At 35.4% G+C, this 19,545-nt stretch overlaps 1 protein-coding gene across 4 annotated transcripts in view; it reads right to left on the bottom strand.

Annotated features, from left to right (window-relative positions):
* The window catches only part of LOC127442364 (probable serine/threonine-protein kinase kinX), a 37,328-nt gene that overhangs the window by 16,559 nt on the left and 1,224 nt on the right, over positions 1-19,545 (bottom strand). For 2 of the 4 annotated variants that reach the window (XM_051700329.1, XM_051700330.1), the window contains exons 1-4: positions 8,575-8,738; positions 7,555-7,710; positions 7,380-7,424; positions 5,803-5,871 (exon numbers count right to left, since the gene is read on the bottom strand). In XM_051700329.1, the coding sequence (XP_051556289.1) occupies positions 5,803-5,871; positions 7,380-7,424; positions 7,555-7,710; positions 8,575-8,620 (316 nt within the window). In that variant the 5' untranslated portion in view covers positions 8,621-8,738. Of the gene's footprint in view, positions 1-5,802; positions 5,872-7,379; positions 7,425-7,554; positions 7,711-8,574; positions 8,739-19,545 lie in introns of those variants that run through there. The other 2 variants (XM_051700331.1, XM_051700333.1) reach the window with 2 other exon arrangements.

Genomic DNA, 19,545 nt, shown 5'->3' with positions numbered 1-19,545 from the left:
ATAATATAACAACAAATATTGTGCATCTGTAACACTGGGGGTAAAAAATCAAAAGCACTAAAAAACAATTCAAGGGATACATATACTTTATTGACAACACAATAAGATTCTCCCGCATTGTAAAGTAACACAACTTATTTTATTTATGCATGAACAATATCAGAAAAATTATCAAATGTTGAAATCGTCACACTATAGCTAGTATTAATAAGAATAAACAAAGATGCTGCCTTCTAATAGAAAAAAAAAAAAACGTTTAAGAGAAATAAAAGAATTTCCACATGATAAGCATATAGCACCTTGTTTGGGCTTCAACCAATCAAATGCTGCAACATTTTGCTGCCTGCCACTAGGATTATACAACTAACCATTAAGATTAGCAATGTTGATTATCCCAGTCTCTCATTGAGACAAAAGGTATTTCTTTGCCTCCTGCCTATAAGGGCCTCCATGACACATGATGGACTTTGATCAAGTTCAGCCACAGGTTAACACAATTTAAACAAAAGAAAATCATCCTTCTCTGGTATAAAAAGATTTACCAACCAGTGTGCCATTTCTTCTAAGATGCCTTACTGTTTCTTTTTAGCTGCAGCCTTCTTTGACTCTTTGCCTTTTCCATCTTTCTCAACCTTTTTACCTTCATCAACAACAGGCTTATCATGAGATTTCTTTACCATATCTGGCTTTTCCTTTACCTCTTCTTTTGCCCATTCTCTTTCCGCCATTTTCTCCCTTTCCTCTTTCTCCTTTCTAATCCTTTCCATGGCCTTTTCCACATCCTCTTTCTCTATTCTCTCTCCTTCCTCCTTTAGCCGTGCCTCAGCTCTCTCCCAAGCCTTGGTTTCCGACTCTTCCCTTATTTGGTTCAAGGTCCTCTCTTCCTCCTCTTTGGCAAGGATGCTCCTCACCTCGGCCAGTGCCATTTTAGCTATCTTCCTGGCCTCCACTCTCTCATGGATGATGGTGAGCTGCTGTTTCAGAGCTTCCCTTAGCTTCAATCCAACGTCTTTGGAGTGGGAAAGCTCTAGGGAGTGAGAACTTTTTTTGATGACATCATCATTGTGACTAAACTAACTACACACACCTCAAACCACAATGCAATTAGTTGCAACGGTTGGGGAATGGTGAGTAAATAGGATCCAAAATGTAAAGCTCCCTCATTAGTATTTTGAGATATCCTCCATAAATTACACTGGAAGATGATGCATTTAGGATGAATATGTTTAAGAAGAGTTCAAAGTTCCCCAGTATTATCAAAATTCTTCGACTGAAGACCTACATGTGCATGTAGTTCTTTGTCTAAACACATGCAGGTTTGTAAGTAACAACTGCAGGAGGGCTTTATAGCTTAACTGTTAAACACTCCTTGGTTAAACAGAAAAATAACATTATGTAGCTTTCAAATTTTGATGTCAGCTCCATCATGCAAAGAGAAACAAGTTGATCCAGCACTTATCAAAACAGTTTTAAAATCCCAAACCACACTAGGGACTAGTCTCCTCCATGCACTTATATCAAGTGTGCAAAATACCTTTTTTCCTGGAAACATCTTTCTTTTCATCTGGCGAAGATGAGATAGAAAATGTTAAAATAAGTCAGTGATTGCTAGCCAAAACTGTTTTCACATGAGCCCATCTTCATACATCGACTCTAATGATGGAAAAGAGTATACAGTCCATTTATCCATGTCCAACATGATTCTATTGTTTGATTAAAAGAAGAAAAAAAATAAAATAATGCACCTTAACACGCAACATAAATTACACTGAAAGAAAAGGATCTTTCCAAACAACGTATGGACATACTACGGAAACCAAAACCTTACAACTTGCATTACCAAATCACCATCTGCAACATTTGTTTACTACATTTGTTAATGGGGATTTCTGCAACATTTGAGAACATATCATCTTATGAATACAACCAAAAAAGCCAAATGACACTAATCTGAAACAATGGCAAAATAATAAATATGAATTTCTGATTTCCCAGTAAAACACCAAAACTGTATTTAACCGAATAGTTAATTGAGAATAAAGGAACTACAGCTTAACTAAGGATATCCCTCAAGCTTAGCATAATTAGGAAATTAGAAAATATACTGTAATTTTAACATTACAATGAGTTAATTAACATGAATTATCCTTTTGCAACTCAAAGAAATTCCCAGAACCAAATACATACCAGTATTCTGAATTATTCTGATATCTTATGTTGTTTAAATTAATTAAATTAATTTAACTGTTGGTAAGTAATAGTGCCCATTATCATCATGTAATAAAAGCGAAAATTTATAGAGTTCCTGATGTGCATGTGGAATATGTTTCATTTTAGTTATTAACATTTCTAACACTCTCAAATATCACCTGGTAAAGCAGAATCGATATATAAATGCTACATTACATTTGGTGGGCACACCATTTCAGATTCCTTAGATTGGCAGGTAGGAACCAATTGTTGACGGTTACAGAACTCGGGGGTTCAGGAGAAGACTCCTAGAAAGGGTCATTAACCAGTTTTTACTTAGAACAACTACTGAAGTTGCTTAATTGACACCCATATGTAATCTTTTGGTTAAATTCAAGTCTGCGGAGACCATAAGTTAAAAATCAGATTAAGGAAGCTAGTGTCATATCAATACTGCAAGAAGTGTGGGATATAGCCTATTAATACTTATTGAACATATCAATATTAGTGCCTGACCGATATATCGGTTGGCCGATATAATCAGCCAATATTAGCCTTTCACCGATATATCGGTATCAACGTATATGTTTACCGATATGCGCCGATATGAAAACTATTTTTCAGAACATATAATGCAGAAAACAATGCTTTAGAATTGGTGTCATAGCGTAGTTTGTCCAGCAGAGCGCGCTCCGACTCCATTGTTTATAGAGCTGACTCTGAGCGGAGGGTGGCTCTGCAGACAGGGCGGAGTTAAGAGGTGTGTCTTCATGGTAAGTTGCTAACTAGTTTGTGAAATACATACTGGAAAGTTAATAAACAATGACCCCATAATTTTCCCTTTTCAGTATTACTAATATAACTTTAACCCTGTCCCTGACAACCATGTCACTCGTGTTTATCATTGCTATTGTTTGCTATGTTAGCCAGCTATAGTTTGTCAGAGCAGTAAGTAATGTAGCAGATTGAAAGGTAAACAGAGCATCTTTTTGCAGCTCAGCAGACAATGGTGCGGTGGTGGATTGTGTCTGTTGAGTGTTGATTTCTTGCTATGTTATTACCTAGTTGGTGAGACATAATGCTGGAAAGTAAAATAAAAAACGTCCGTCTTTTATTCTCCATGACAACGAGTTTATAGCTAACTAGCTAATCACGTAGCTACTTTCATTGCTTGTCAGCTGAGTGGAAGCTAATGAGTAAACATGTATTCACCAAACTGTTTTGTTCAGGATTCACGGTTTGGTACCCCCTTCAACCGAACAATTCCAGTCGTGTCATTTATAAAATTTAATATTTAAAAGTCTGGTTTTCCACCATTGAAAGTTTCCCTTGAACTTCTATAGCAGAATACATTGTAACACCGCTGCCACTGTTTATCTCTTGACTCGGCAGTATTAATATAGTCAGCATTTGACTAATACTAAACAGTAATACTGATGTTTATTTAGCTATTTATTTTATTTTTATTTATTGTTTATTTTAATGGTCAGCATTTGACTGATACTAAACAGTACTGATGTTTATTTAGCTATTTATTTTATTTTTATTTATTGTTTATTTTAATGGTCAGCATTTGACTGATACTAAACAGTACTACTAATGTTTATTTAGCTATTTATTTTATTTTTATTTATTCTTTATTTAAATGGTCAGCATTTGACTGATACTAAACATACAGTACTGATGTTTATTTAGCTATTTATTTTATTTTTATTTATTTTAATGGTCAGCAATTGACTTATACTAAACATACAGTACTGATGTTTAAGCTATTTATTGTATTTTTAATTATTCTTTATTTTCTCAGTGTTCATTTCTAGAATTTGTTGACAATGTATAATAATAATGTCAAATATTCTTTGATAAAAATATTTGTATAAGAAAGCAGCCTTCTGAGTACCTTTGCATTGTCATATCGGTGCAAAATCCACATAGAAAAGGTCCGTTTTCATTCCAGCTCAAAAATGAACTATACTGGCCACCATATCGGTAATCGGTGAATGTTCCCCCTCGAAAATCGGCATCGGTCTCAAAAATCCCATATCGGTCGGGCTCCAATAAAATATTGTCAATTTCTTTGAGGAAGGAGAGCGGCAACTCATATAAGCACAAAGAAACACAAAAACGTAATAACTGACAATGTTATGCCAAACTACTTCTGTGCTTGGATGTACCAAAATTTAAAAAAATTACAAAACACAACAATATCTCCATTTAATTGCCAAGGAAACAAATTACCCCAAAAAGCAATTGTTGCTTGTTATGAAAGTAGCTCAAAATATATAAACTGTTCAGAGCTCAAAAGACACAAATGATAAGACTATATTCAAGGAGTAAGATGTCACACGTAAGATGCTAAATTGCAAGAAAGACTCAAGGAGTAATACATTTTTTCTATATTGATTATGATATAATGGAATTGAGACATGCAGCAAAGGTGGTATGTTAATGCTGTCGATTGAGCTTAACTTGTATTGAACCTGGAACATTCCTTTAAATTGGCAAAACTTACAGCACTAAGGTCATATATAAAAGGTAATTAGTATATTAGTAGTTGGAAATAATTGTTGGAAATAACAGTTGCAAAACATTAGCAACAAACCATGAACTACATAAGTTCAATATTTACAAAGGTTTAAATGTTCACAATGACATCATGTTCTAAAGAGTTTATAGGTCCCCAAGTGACTGTTGGCGATGCTCCCAACAAAATAGTTCTTCAAGTGTTTGGAACAGAATCAAGTAGTCTAGGGAGCAAGTCCTCCTCTAATAAAGTGCTTCTGTCACAATCACAGTAGAAAACATGACTATTGATTTTGAAGGCCTAAAATAACGCATGTCTTTTGGCCCTGAACCCCTTCAGTCTGTGACGCGCCAGCAACGTCCTCCGCGGCTGTCTCGGTTTCTTCATCCTCTAGTGTTTCAAAAGGACTCATAACGTCATAAAGGAAGGTGAAGAAACTTTGAAACCAATCATTGCCCTCTTCTGCTAAAATATCGAGGACTTCCTCAAGGGAGTCTGAGTTTTCTTTGCTGCCACCTTTGGTCAGCCCTACGCAAATGGGAAAATAAGGAAAAAGAGACAGAAAGGGAAAGAAAGAACAGCGGTAGAACAAGAAAATAGAGAAAGGGTGGAGGTGGTTGGCAAGGTTTACTAGATAAGGAGCCAGTGCTATATAAAGAGGGTAAAGATGCTTTAAAAGTATAAGTTGAGGAATGGAAAATGACAGAAAAGGGCCATACATGGGAAAAACCAATTGAGCATTGATATTTTGGATGAATGCACAGCTCACTTATTTGATTTAACAATTAAACGGCCTGTAAAATGAGAAAATAAATCTCTTTATTTTCTCACCTTGTGACATGAGGTAGTCATGTTTTTATTTTAATATTAGCAAGATGATCTAATTCACAAACTCATGCAAGATAATCAGTCATCTCTTCTTCAACAAAATAGAGTGTGATTTGAACAAAACTATGTTTACAAAAACATGAAAGTCCCATGCACGTGCATTGGTCTGAATTAATTTGATATTGCACAAAAGTGAACCAAAGTCTGTCATGCAAAACAATAAAATCTGGCAACAACTTCATAAAAATCAGTGCACTTGCCTAGTAGTACTTTAGCATCTTCCACATCAAAGTCTCCATCACCATCAGCATCATAGGATACAAGTTTTCCTAGTAAAGCAATTTGAATCTGATTTAGTCAGTTGTCACTTTGACTGAAGTTGGTAAATAATCCATTGAGCCATATCTTCTTGAATTAAAATGCAATGAGCACATTCATTTCTCTTATGCCAAATAGTAGTTTTCTTGGGGTACCTTTAATGAATAGTTTACCCAAAAATGAAAATTCTCTCATTATTCACTTACCCTGATGTCATCCCAGATGTGTATGACTGTCTTTCTTCAGCAGAACACAAATGAAGATTTTTAGAAGATAGAGCTCTGTCAGGTCCTTATAATGGATGTACATGGGTGCCAGCAATTTGACAGTCCAAAGGTCATATTTATTTGGCATAAAAGAAATACACATGACTCCAGTCGATCAATCAATGTCTTTGAAGCTAATCAATACGTTTGTATAAACGTAAATATATATAATATTATCTATTTAATACAAATAAATAGATAATTAAAATGTTATTAACTTTTAAAAAGCGCTTCCTGCCAGCAGCTGAGGTGAAGCATGACGTAACCGCATCAGTGAGTTCACGCGAGAATTCGGAAGTGCCGCTTATTTATAACAGAAGAACAAACATTACATGAGAGTTCAGCCATGTCAAACATCACCAGCATCCTGGATGCTAGGGCTGATTTAAAGTTAAAACGTTTTAATTATCTATTTTTTTATAATTTTTGGAATGGTATGGAAAAGCAACGTCTCGATTTGCTTCAGAAGACATTAATTGATCGACTGGAGTCGTGTGGATTACTTTTATGCTGCCGAAATATGATTTTTGGACCGTCAAAGTGCTGGCACCCATGTACATTATTCCCTTCCCACCCTTCCATTATAAGGACCTGATACAGAGATCTATCTTCTTCTAAAAAACTTCACTTGTGTTCTGCTGAAGAAAGTCATACACATCTGGGTTGGCATCAGGATAAATTAATGAGAATTTTTATTTTCCATTTAAGATAAGGAATCACCTTAATGTTTTCAAATTACAGTAATTGGTCTTTCTTAAGATAACACTTGGTAATAACATTTATTAGGACATGTTTAACAAACATACCATTATTTAATGTTTGACATTGTCATTACATTCTACAGTTAAAAAAAATTTGGCTCATATGAATTTTTTTCCATATATTCATCAAATAACGTACATTAACTATTGATCCGTTAAGCATTACATAAAGACTTTAAAGGTTATTATACATTTGCTTGCATATAAGTGTTACCAATTGTGCTTGTTATTGTTTCCTCATTCACACACAATTTATGGCAGATTTAAACCTGTTATTTTTATGAACAGATATGATCTCAATGCCTGATACTTTAAATTGGTTAGTAGACATTATGCACTTTATAATATTGTAATTTAAGTATGAAAGAGGATACCTAATATAGAACTAAAAATGAAATGGCACTTTCACTTCCATATTTTGTAATTGAGGATGATGGGTCAATGAAATGAGGTTTATGATGGTGATCCCAATCATTGGTTTAGATTTCATACCTTGTAATACCTCTGAAAGATTATAGCGCAAGTCCTTTGCTTTGGCTGCATGCAAAATTAAGGCCCGGTATTAAAAGTACAAATAAAGGGAGTATACAAATCAATCATTACATTTAAAACCATACTGAAGAATGCAGATATACAACAAAGTACAATATGTAGATGACTGACTCACCAATTACACCTTGATAGTCAACAAGGTCAAAATACACCACAGCTACAGAGGTCCAGACGCCCAGGAGAGCCAGCACCATAAACCAGGTGAAGAATGAGGTTCCTCCCACAGCCTCTGCTTTCTTCCCATTCTTATTCGCCTGCAGCGGCTTGGCATCTTAAGGACAATAAAGAATACCGTTATACACAATGGCAGAACAAACGTACCACAACCAAGTAAAAACCATGTCCATGGATCAATGAGAAATACATGCTCACAATAAAACTATTCCTTTAAAGCAAGATTAGGCCTTTAGTATCACTTTGTGTATACGCATATACTGTATTGCTGATAGAATGTTGTTAATATTTAAAGTTGAAAAACTAGACAAGCCAATTTTTTCCATATTTCAAAGCATGGATGAGATCCAAACCATATTTTATTCACTCACATGAAAGATTCCCTTACAACATTTTAAATATAAAACACATCTATAGTATTTTCAAGGTGACAAAACTTCAAGGCTAAAAGAGTGCAGTTATTCTGAGGGCTGTTGACACTCCTCATGGAACCATGGTATAAATACATTTGCATGAAGAACTCTAGAAGGAAGAATGAACAGCTGTTTTGTCCGCTACGTTCTCCTAGGTCAAACCACACAAATGACATCATGCACACACACACACACACACACACACACACACACTGATGCAATTTTACCATTAAATATACACACAGTTATTAAACCACTCTTCAAGCATTAAAACAAAGAAATTCTCCTTTTACATTTTGTACAGATTTCATATTAACCTTTTGCATATATTAACTATTTGACAATAAAACCTATAAACTAAACATTTAATGCACTTTAATAATTTATAATATAACATCAGATATTGACTGTTGTCTAATCCAATTTAAATCCAATGAAAACTACATAATGTGAATATAAAGGTTAAGATTTTCTCTTTTACCCCCAGACTTTTCATTAAATGCCATCTCTTGTCACAAATGTTATTTCAAAGCACACAATTACAATACCAGTCTCTTCGTCCACCACCTTGACCTCTGCCTTCGGCTCCCCCATCCCTCCAGAAGAAGTGGGGAAAAAGAGAATGTTTTTCACCCCAATCCTTCCCCAAACCCCTGTACAACAGCAGGCGTCCTGCCTTTTTGTTCCTGGTGAATTGAGCCGGAACTTGATATAGAACTCAACCAGCAAATGGATTATTTTTAGAAGTGTCTGCTTGAAATCCAGCAAGCACTCATATGAAAGGGTAGGGGCAAACCCCACTCCATCCTGCTGCTCTTAGCCACATATTAAAGCAGAAAAAGTTAATTGGTCAACAGAATTACTACACTAAAATGGACAGTTCAACCAAAATGAAAATTCTGCCTTTATTTACCATTTCATCATTTATATTGTTTGAAACCCGTATGACTTACTTTGTTCCATGGAACATAAAAGGATATGTAAGGAAGAATGTTAGCCTCAATCACTTTCATTGCATCCTTTTTCCATACAATGCAAATAAATGGTGACTAAGGCTATCAGTCCTCAACATTCTGCCTCACATCTTCTTTTGTGTTCTTTTGTGTTCCATGGAAGAAAGTCATACAGTTTGGAACGGCATAGGCCTACTGCTTCATTGCATGTTTAAGTTTTGATTGCAAGCAAATCAATCTTTGGAAAGCTTTTTTCAGCCTGCTTTTTTCAGGCTGGAGGAGCATGTCTGTCAAGGCAAACCATCAGTGACTCTCCCTGCTATTGAGCTATACAAGGACAGGTCTCCCTAGTTTCTTGCTAAAACAATAAACATGTTTGCAGGGGCTTCAACTTGTACTTTTCAAAAACATTCAGCCATGTAGCAGGAACTAAAATAGAAATGAAAACCTGCATCAAACATTATCAGAGAGTAAACTGCCAAATAATGTACTTAAAATAGCCCTGTGAGCACACAACAAGAAACAAAAGATTAGAACATCTCCATTACTCAAAATATCTCCAAAGAAAACCCAAATCCTATTTCACATACATTTCATATAGCCTATATTTACACCACACAACTCCCAACCCCTAGTTAAAAAATACAGTGTTTAGAAAAGACAAGACACCTATAAAGTCACACATGCTCAACTCGTCTCTAAATCCAGATAGTCAAATGGCTGCCACTGTGCCCTATTCAACATCTCCCCCTCCCCCATTTATTTAACATTTATTATCTGCAATGAAAAATTGTGCTTCAAACACTTTTTGTAACTCATGCACTGCTTTTGAAGAAGTTTCTATACGTTCGTGGGTAAACAATGTTCATTAAGAAGCTTACACAACATTCTAGTGGAATGTCTGCTTTGAAATACCCTCTCTTCTTCAGTCATGCCTACACACACCCTACTGCTTCACATTCTGAGTAAAACAGTTCCTGCCTATCGTCACAGGAGCATACCATGGCCCTTAACCCCTGTATGCGACCTTACCAACAAACACCCCCGTCTGGAATCTTGAATGACCAGCAAGCAGCCTAAAAACAATTAATTATGAGTCATATGTATTTTTACACACTCTATGGTGTTATATTTAAATATTATTTCCACCCTTTAAATTATGTTAAAAAGTAACATCTTCAAACTTTGCATGGCACATAACATTGAACAATCATTCCCATTTTTGTGAGATGCATACGTCACTTTTTTGCTTCACTGACTTAATTAGCCAATATTAAATCAAACATTTACATGGAAAAAACTCATGCAAGGTTATTTATTCAATAAATAAATAAACATTTAAAATTAATGGAGAAATGCTTTTGAAAAAAGAAAGCACAAGCACACCGTGACAGACTGTCCTTTCTTTACCATTTCTTTGGCACTCTGCAAGTTATTCTGTGCCTCTGAAAAGATGCCTAGAAGGAGTAATTCCAACAATTTAATAAAAGGTGGCATTGCACTTTCCTATGAACAGTTTGCAAAGCAATGCATTAAAGGGTCATGAAACTACAAAACATATTTTTTGAGATGTTAACAGATTTTTTCAGGTTGCACATCACTGAAAACAATTATAGCACTCATTACATTTATTGTTAAGAGTAAAGTGGTTATTTATTTATTTATTTTATTTTTTTTACATTTCGTTCTTCTGGTTTAAAAAACTGAATCTTGAAGCAATGTCATAAAATATGAGGCATATGTGTAAGAACTGAGTTGTGATTGGTAGTAGAGTAATACATCATTAGATTCTGAACATTTCTCTACATTATGAGAAAGAACCCTTCCATCCGATCACTGCACTGCCTCATCCATGAGCTTGCATTATAGGCAAAAAATTTAAAATCACATGCGGATTTGACAGCGTTTCCTGACTGGCGCAAGTTCAACAACATTCAGGGAAGAGAAATAAGAGCGGACTTCCACACTAATCAATGAGGTGAGATCAGAATCACACTAGAGTCTAGGGATGGGCGATAAGACGATGTTATCGGATTTCTAAAATGTCTTACTACGTTTCCATCCAAGGGTTTTTTTGCAACAGAAGGTGTAGCGCATCAAAAAGTTTACCGATAATAGCTGATGGAGATGCAAGTTTCAACATAATATTTTTCAGTTTAACTCTAGCACATAAACTCTATGTCAATACTTAAAATGTCGCGAAAAATTGGTTTGGAAACACTTTTTGTCGAGAAAATAGGCATTAACGCAAAAATATACTGTCACATGACAGAATTTACCCCAATCATTAGTCTGTGTTCATGACAACAAGGTATACATCCTTAAAAGGCAATTTATTGTGCGTGAAGCATTACTCGCACAGTTATGGATTGGTCTTAACAGCATTCCTGCACAGATCCGATGCTGCAAAGTAAACACATCTGCATCATGACACTACCAGGAGTGCCAACACAAATATCTCTCATGCACCCATCATCGACAAGTGCACGGAGGACAAATGAATGGCCACTCTTTGCGATTAATTTAATCGCGGTAGCCATCCATTTATTTATTAAAGTTGCTTTTCCATATCATTCAAAATAAAAGACAGCAGTCGTGGAATTAGCCCACAACACAAAAACATCATTTCTGTCCACAAAGATATTTTAAATTAAAATAAATACGCAATACTAGGAGAAAAGCTTCAGTGTGCTTTTTTGGAACACTAACATATAGCCCAATTCTATAAAATTATTGTTTAGCTTACTTTTAAAAAAATGCCGGAAAAATTCCCTGTATTAAATTAAATAAATTACCAAACGAATAAAGAATTAAATTAAAACAAATTACCAAATGAAAAAATAATATTGTTAGGCCTATATAATTGCCTTTTCTTTACACAAACTTAAATTTGCCTTACCCTGTTCTGTAGATGAAAAAAGTCAGCTAGTTACATTCTTGAATAAACTTTTTTCAAGACTAGATAAACTGCTCGCTTTTGATTGCAATTCCTAGTCTTCTGATTGCCTTTTTTTGTGAAATTAAAATGACAGTCAGCTGGCTAATTTCAGTGAATTATCTCAATACTCTCCACATTTTACCAAAAGTGAAAATGCGTAAAAAAGAAATTTGCGAGATTTGCTGTCTTCTGCCTGTTTCCATTCAAATAGACTTTTATAGATAAAAATGGTGTGCTTGAAGTCATGCTTAAAAAAAAAAAAAAACACTTTGTCGCATAAGTTTTGGTTTATCGCTAAAGAAATCTGCCCTTAAGCCGTTTCCATACAGAAATGTGCATATATCGCTAATTGTGTACCTTTCGTCTCCCAGATTTCAAAAAATATTTGGAGAGTATTGAGACAATTCATTGAAATTAGCCAGCTTACTGTCATTTTAATTTCACAAATAAACACAATCAGAAGACGAGGAATTGCAATAAAAAGTGAACAGTTGCCCTTCTGTAAAGGACTGTAATTTTGGTCCTAATGTTGCGCCTATCGCAGGTTGCCACCGGTTCCGACCCGGAAGCGAATCGTCATGGCCCTGTTCAAGCTGGCAACCTGCACCAAGTAGTGGGGGAAACTTTCGGTCTTAGTATAAGGACAATCCATAGATGTGTATATGCTGTGTGCACAGCTATTAAAGAAAAACTGATGTGGTGTAATATCAGGGTTTACATGTATGATACATTCCTGATATTCAATAGGCTATTTTGAACAATCATCTAAAGCATTGCCATCACAACTGCATTATGTCCCGCATATTTGTCCAGCAACTTTTAATGACCAACTGAACTTGATTGTCATCTTAAATTAATTTTAGTGTCATAATGCAATTTACAGCTCAGTGCATGCGATCAGAGGTAAAGAGGGTTAGATTTAAAATATTTAAAAGTTTTTTAAATCTTCAAAAGCTCGTTTTCTGAAAGTGAACTCACAAATAGCATTGGACAAATAGTTATGATAGTTTATAGTCTTGAAAAAAGTGTAGCACATTCTGAGAACGTCATTCAGCCGACTTTTTTCGTCTACAGAACAGGGTAAGGCTAATTTAAGTTTGTGTAAAGAAAAGGCATTTTTGCCAAAACATTTTCAAAAGTAAGCTAAACAATAATTTTCAAGAATTGGGCTATATGTTAGTGTTCCATAAAAGTGCGAGTAATGCTTCACATACAATAAATTGGCTTTCAAGGATGTATACCTTGTTTTTATGATTAACACAGGCTAACGATTGGGGTAAATTATGTTATGTGACACTATATTTTTGCGTTAATGCCTATTTTCTCAACAAAAAGTTTCCAAACAAGTTTTCCATTTCCATCAGCTATATCGGTAAACATTTTGATGCGCTACACTTTTTGTCGCAAAAAAAAAACCCTTGGATGGAAACGTAGTTACTGACAAATAATGATCTACAATATCAGGAAATGGCAAAACCATGGATCTGGGAAGTCGCCAAATATATAACAGTGTCCAGGGTGTGACACTACCACCCGCAGAATGTGACGAGGCTGAATCCAGTTTGCAAGCTCCTCGTCCAAATGTATTTCATGCGCGGGTAATTTTGCTCATCTACCCGCAACAGGCGGGCGACCTGTAAGACGTCTCGGAGTGACACATGACAAGAAATGCTGTTAGTCACAAAGACATGTGCTTGAAGAAATACACGTTATTATATTTTTAAGAACAGACAAAAAGAAAAGCCATCAATGCTCGTGTCTGATTCGCTGTCTGTTCAGAGGCGAGCACAAGCCTGTCTCGTGGAACAAGCGCATGTAAAGAGTTTTCACTCTTTTTTGTTCTCTGTTTCATTCGTTTGAAAACTGTTTGCAAGAATAATGTTGTCTATGAGAATGCTGCAAATTATCTCAGATCATCTCAGGTGCTGCTGTGAGTTTGTTTTGCTTTATTTCCACGCGGTTAACATGCATTGTAAACGCAACTATGCAGGTTCAATAATATATACACCGGTGGCCAAAAGTTTGGAATAATGTATAGATTTAGCTGTTTCGGAAGGAAATTGGTACTTTAATTCACCAAAGTGGCATTTAACTGATCACAAAAAAAAAGTAATTTTTTATCAAATCTAGACAGGCCCCATTTCCAGCAGCCATCACTCCAACACCTTATCCTTGAGTAATCATGCTAAATTGCTAATGTGGTACTAGAAAATCACTTGCCATTATATCAAACACAGTTGAAAGCTATTTAGTTCGTTAAAGGAAGCTTAACTTTGTCTTTGTGTTTGTTTTTGAGTTGCCACAGTATGCAATACATTGGCATGTCTTAAGGTCAATATTACGTAGGTCAAAAATGGCAAAAAAGAAACAGCTTTCTCTAGAAACTCATCAGTCAATCTTTGTTTTGAGGAATGAAGGCTATACAATGCTTGAAATTGCCAAAAAAAAAAAAAAAAAAAAAATAGAAGATTTCATACAAAGGTGTACACTACAGTCTTCAAAGACAAAGGACAACTGGCTCTAACAAGGACAGAAAGAGATGTGGAAGGCCAGATACAACTAAATAAGTTTGAGAAATAGACACCTCACATGTCCTCAGCTGACAGCTTCATTGAATTCTACCCGTTCAACACCAGTTTCATGTACAATAGTAAAGAGAAGACTCAGGGGTGCAGGCTTTATGGAAAGAATTGCAAAGAAAAAGCCACTTTTGAAACAGAAAAACAAAAAGAAAAGGTTAGAGTGGGCAAAGAAACACAGACATTGGACAACAGATAATTGGAAAAGAGTGTTATGGATCTTAACCCCATTGAGTTTTGTGGAATCAACTAGACTGTACAGTGCGTGAGAAGTGCCCGACAAGACAGCCACATCTATGGTAAGTGCTACAGGAAGTGTGGGGAGAAATGTCACCTGAGTATCTGGACAAACTGACAGCTAGAATGCCAAGGATCTGCAAAGCTGTCATTGCTGCACGTGGAGGATTTTTTGATGAGAACTCTTTGAAGTAGTTTAAGTAAAAGAAAAAAATTTCACATTGTAATAGTAATTGTTCATGTTATTAATTCCCTAACTATACATTGTGATCAGTTGAATGCCACTTTGGTGAATAAAAGTACCAAATTCTTTCCATAAGAGCAAAATCTGTAAATTATTCCAAACATTTGTCTGCCAGTGTTATTTTTGTATTAAAGAAACAAAGATGAAAGTGATTCAATCATAAAGTAATACAAGACACGTTCACCCTGAACCTAAAATTGAGTTCGATTTTATTTTCTTTAGGCAGCATTAACTGTATTACCAAAACGCAATACAAACACATAAGAACATACGAACATACATAAGAACACACATTTGGCAGCATTATTTTGGAAACACAAGGGAATTTATCAGGCTTATTTATTACGATCATTAATGTATTTATATTTATAATCGTCTTTAGTTCTTAATCTGTAGGCTATTAGTAATTTTCCACCTGGTGTCATTGACAGATACTTGCATGATGGCAAATGGAGCCATTGGAGACAGTAAATGTTTAAATAAGGTGGTTAAATAACATTTTTTGATAACTTCGTTATTTTATTGCTTTTTTCATTTAGTTTAAAGTGCAATTTGAATTTAGAAATGTATTTTGTTTATGTTTTTTGTGTTTCAATAAATGAATAAAATTTTTAAAGCAAAACCAATAAAGCAAAAATATTCACCGACCCTCGGCAGGGGGTTGACAATGTATATCGTGATATTTTTTAAGGCGATTATCGATAAAATAACTTTTGACATATCGCCCAGCCCTACTAGAGTCATGTTAACACGTATTATGTTTAAGTATTCCCGCTGTACTTTTGAAAAAGTGTTTAGTTAATGTATTGTGTATTGGACCCATTTACTTTATGTGCCTTACTGAACGCAGAGGGATGAGTCGAGATTATTTTCTGCGGTAATCAACATTGCCACAAATGCAGTCAATAGTTTAACTTGTATTAAACCTGAAACATTCCTTGTAAGAATAAATATCTATGAATTATATTAAGTCTTTAAGCAGTCCTGGTTTTGGTGGCAATGCCTGCTTTTACTTAATTCCAAAAGATTGAATTTAATATTTCAATCTTTGATTCGTAAAATGTTTTCACTCTTCACACGTTCATATTTTTGTCCCATGATCGATATACAGCAGCTCTTTAGCTTTTACATTTACATTTTACATTATTCATTTGGCAGACGCTTTTATCCAAAGCGACTTAAAAAAAAGAGGAAAACATAAGCGATTCATCTTAAGGAGACAGTGGTATGAAAAGTGCTGTATTACAAAGTTTCACTAGTATCATAATAGTATTCAAAACAGAATAAAGTGCAACAGGAAATTTATTTATTTATGTATTTATTTTTTAATGACTGGTTAAGTGCTCATGGAAAAGATGTGTTTTTAGTCGTTTTTTGAAGACAGAGAGTGAGTCAGCTTCATGGATGGAGTTGGGAAGGTCATTCCACCAACGTAGTACGATGAAGCTGAAAGTCCGGGAAAGTGTTTTGGTGCCTCTTTGTGTTGGTACAACAAGGCGACATTCCTTAGCCGACCGCAGGCTTCTAGTGGGCGTGTAGCTCTGCATAAATGATTTTAGGTATGCTGGTGCAGACCCAGTGACTGTTCTGTATGCCAGCATCAGAGCCTTGAATTTGATACGTGCATCAACCGGTAGCCAGTGAAGAGAGACAAGGAGTGGTGTAACGCGCTTTCTTTGGTTCATTAAAGACCAGACATGCTGCTGCATTCTGGATCATTTGCAGGGGTCTAACTGCACATGCAGGGAGGCCTGCAATGAGAGCGTTACAGTAGTCCAGTCTAGTTATGACAAGTGACTGGACAAGCAGTTGTGTGGCATGTTCAGAGAGGAAGGGTCTTATCTTCCTGATATTCTAGAGTGTAAATCTACGTGATCTTGCGGCCTTTGAGATGTGGTCTGTGAAATTTAATCTGTTGTCAGTGGTTACCCCTAGATTTCTGACTGATTTGGAAGGTGTTACTGTAGTTGCACCCAGCTGCAAGGTGATGAAAAAGGCTTTAACGTTTATGTTCAGCCATCTCTTTTAAGAGTTGTTCTGTGTTGTTGTGCTTGACCCCCTCCCGTCCTTCCCTTCCACCCTCCCACCATTTTACGCCATTTCATGAGCCTTTTGTTAAATCTGAAGGATCGGGTGATGGGTGTACTTAGTTTTCCGCGCTCCATATCGTCTCGCACTGAGCACTCAGGGGGGTTTCATGACACTTTAAAGATGCACTCAGTAATTTTTGAATATGTCCTCTTATACTGACACCTAGGGGTGTGAATGCAGCACCATTCATCTTTTGAATGCAATAGTTTTCAGTTCCCAATGCCATTACAGAAATTCAGTTTTCACAGTCAGCCAGGATTAATTTAATCCCTGAGTGAAAGTTTCCAAAGCGGTTACTGAGATTAACCATATAGTATTTGGCTGGTAAAGTGATATAAACATGGCAGCCCCCCATTAGGGGACCCTCTATTTGTAGAATAAAACAGCTTTTATAATGTTACTGATACAAATGGGGTCTTAAGTAGTCTCACTTGAGTAGTAATGATTTTATACATAGGTTTCAAAATTGCCATTAATTTCCTTTGAAGTAGGGCTGAAACGATTAGTCGACGTTATCGACAACAAAAAATTGACGACAAACATTTTCATTGTCGAACAGTCGTTTGATCTCATTTAACATAACATGAGATCACATTAAACTCTAATGATGGTGCGCAAGAGGAGCACTTCAGCTCGCGCATGATTGAGGAGAGGAAGAAGACAGCTTACTGTCCAGACGCACTCCAAACTTTCCAAACAGTTTCAGGTGATGTAGATTGGAAATTATGAGGACATTATACAAAATTACAAACTAAGAAAAATACAGAAGCAATCTCGTTGTGGAATAAGCGGAGCCGGAGCTGCCGTTCCGTTTATGCTTAAAAACTTGTCAGAGCGTCTTTAAAGGAAACACCCGCCGTTATATCTTTAATGCATCCTTTATTAAAAGTTAAAATAAGGAAGCAGGTCATGTAAATAAGTACAAACTCCAAAACTGACATTTCTCTGTGCGGTCAGCGCCTCTTCTATGAGTCGCGTGAAGTCACCCGATCAATCTCACCTAGAGAGAGATTGAAACTGTACCCGGCTGATGCACAGTCTGGCGCAGGAACGCTTGTCCCTCGCATGCGCTTGCTGCAGCTAGATTATTACGTGATTGCGCACGACGTAGTGAATCATAACACATATGTTGCGGTGTGTATCTTATCGGGAAGACAATCTGCGAAACGCAGCTCTTTTAAGAGTTAAAGATGGATTGGAGTGAACAAAAAGGTTAGAGAGGGTATAGTCTTCGCCCATTATGCACGGCAACAAAATAAGTTTTTGATGTTTTTGTTTTGGCTTGTTTTCCAATATAAATATCTAAAACTCCTTTAAAACAACGTACATTTTCCTTAGCAGCTATACTGCAGACAAAAAAACAAAAAAACAAAAAACAAAAAAAAACAAAATATATATATATATAATTAAACAATATATATATATATATATATATATATATATATATATATATATATATATCAGAGAATGTCAGATAATTTTTAAATATCTAAAAATACTTAAAACAGGATATATTTACCTGAAAAGCAACATATAAGATATTTAGACTTGCTTTCAGAAAATATATCTTGAATATAAGTATATTTTGACTTTACAGCACTGGCAGAAGTATGATCAAGTGAAAACAATACACTTATATTCAAGATACATTCTCTGAAAGCAAGTCTAAATATCTTATATGTTGCTTCTCAAGTAAATGTATCTTGTTTTAAGGATTTTTGTAAAATTTTAAATGGAAAACAAGAAAACACTTGATAACTATATATTTTTTTAGCAGTTAATTTTTTACTGGATTAAACTTAATTGGGTTTTTTCCCTTTAATTCAGTGAATATCATTTAGAGGTATGATAGAGGTAAAAGATGATTTTGTCCTCTTTATTGTTAGTAAGCATGTTTAATACAACTTTTTAAGTCAAGGCACAAGCTGAATAATTGGTTAATAACTTATGATTAATCATTGCAATAATCGCCGAATAATCATTCTAATAATCATTACATTAGTCAATTATCAAAATAATCATTAGTTGCAGCCCTACTTTGAAGTTAAACTTTTTAAATTATGAAAAATGACTGAGCGCATCTTTAAATGCTTGATGAACCGATTTTACTAATTTTTGAAAATGTTCCAGAGCCTTCACAGTGGCCGTGACTCCAGATCATTTTCATTAGAGGGAAAATGTTCCATAACTTAATTATTTGATATTCAAGATGTCTGATCTAGAGAAATGGGAATGCTCTCCACATGTGAAATTATACTTAAAATGACAATATCAAGAACACGGATATTTCCATTAAAGATACTTTATAGAAACTAAGAACTGTAATACAGAAGGATGAGGTGGAGCACATTTCTGATAGTGAGCTGCTTCACTTAGAAAGTTAGCACACCAAGCAGGCTACACCGAAATGCCTAAATCAGATTATAAGGTAAAAATAGAGATATGTGTTATAATTTCACAGGTTTCATTCACCTATA

Source organism: Myxocyprinus asiaticus, chromosome 6 (genome assembly GCF_019703515.2).
Source record: "Myxocyprinus asiaticus isolate MX2 ecotype Aquarium Trade chromosome 6, UBuf_Myxa_2, whole genome shotgun sequence".
Taxonomy (NCBI): Eukaryota; Metazoa; Chordata; class Actinopteri; order Cypriniformes; family Catostomidae; genus Myxocyprinus; species Myxocyprinus asiaticus.
Note: the sequence above shows the minus strand (reverse complement) of the source record. Positions and strands in the feature narration are given on the sequence as shown.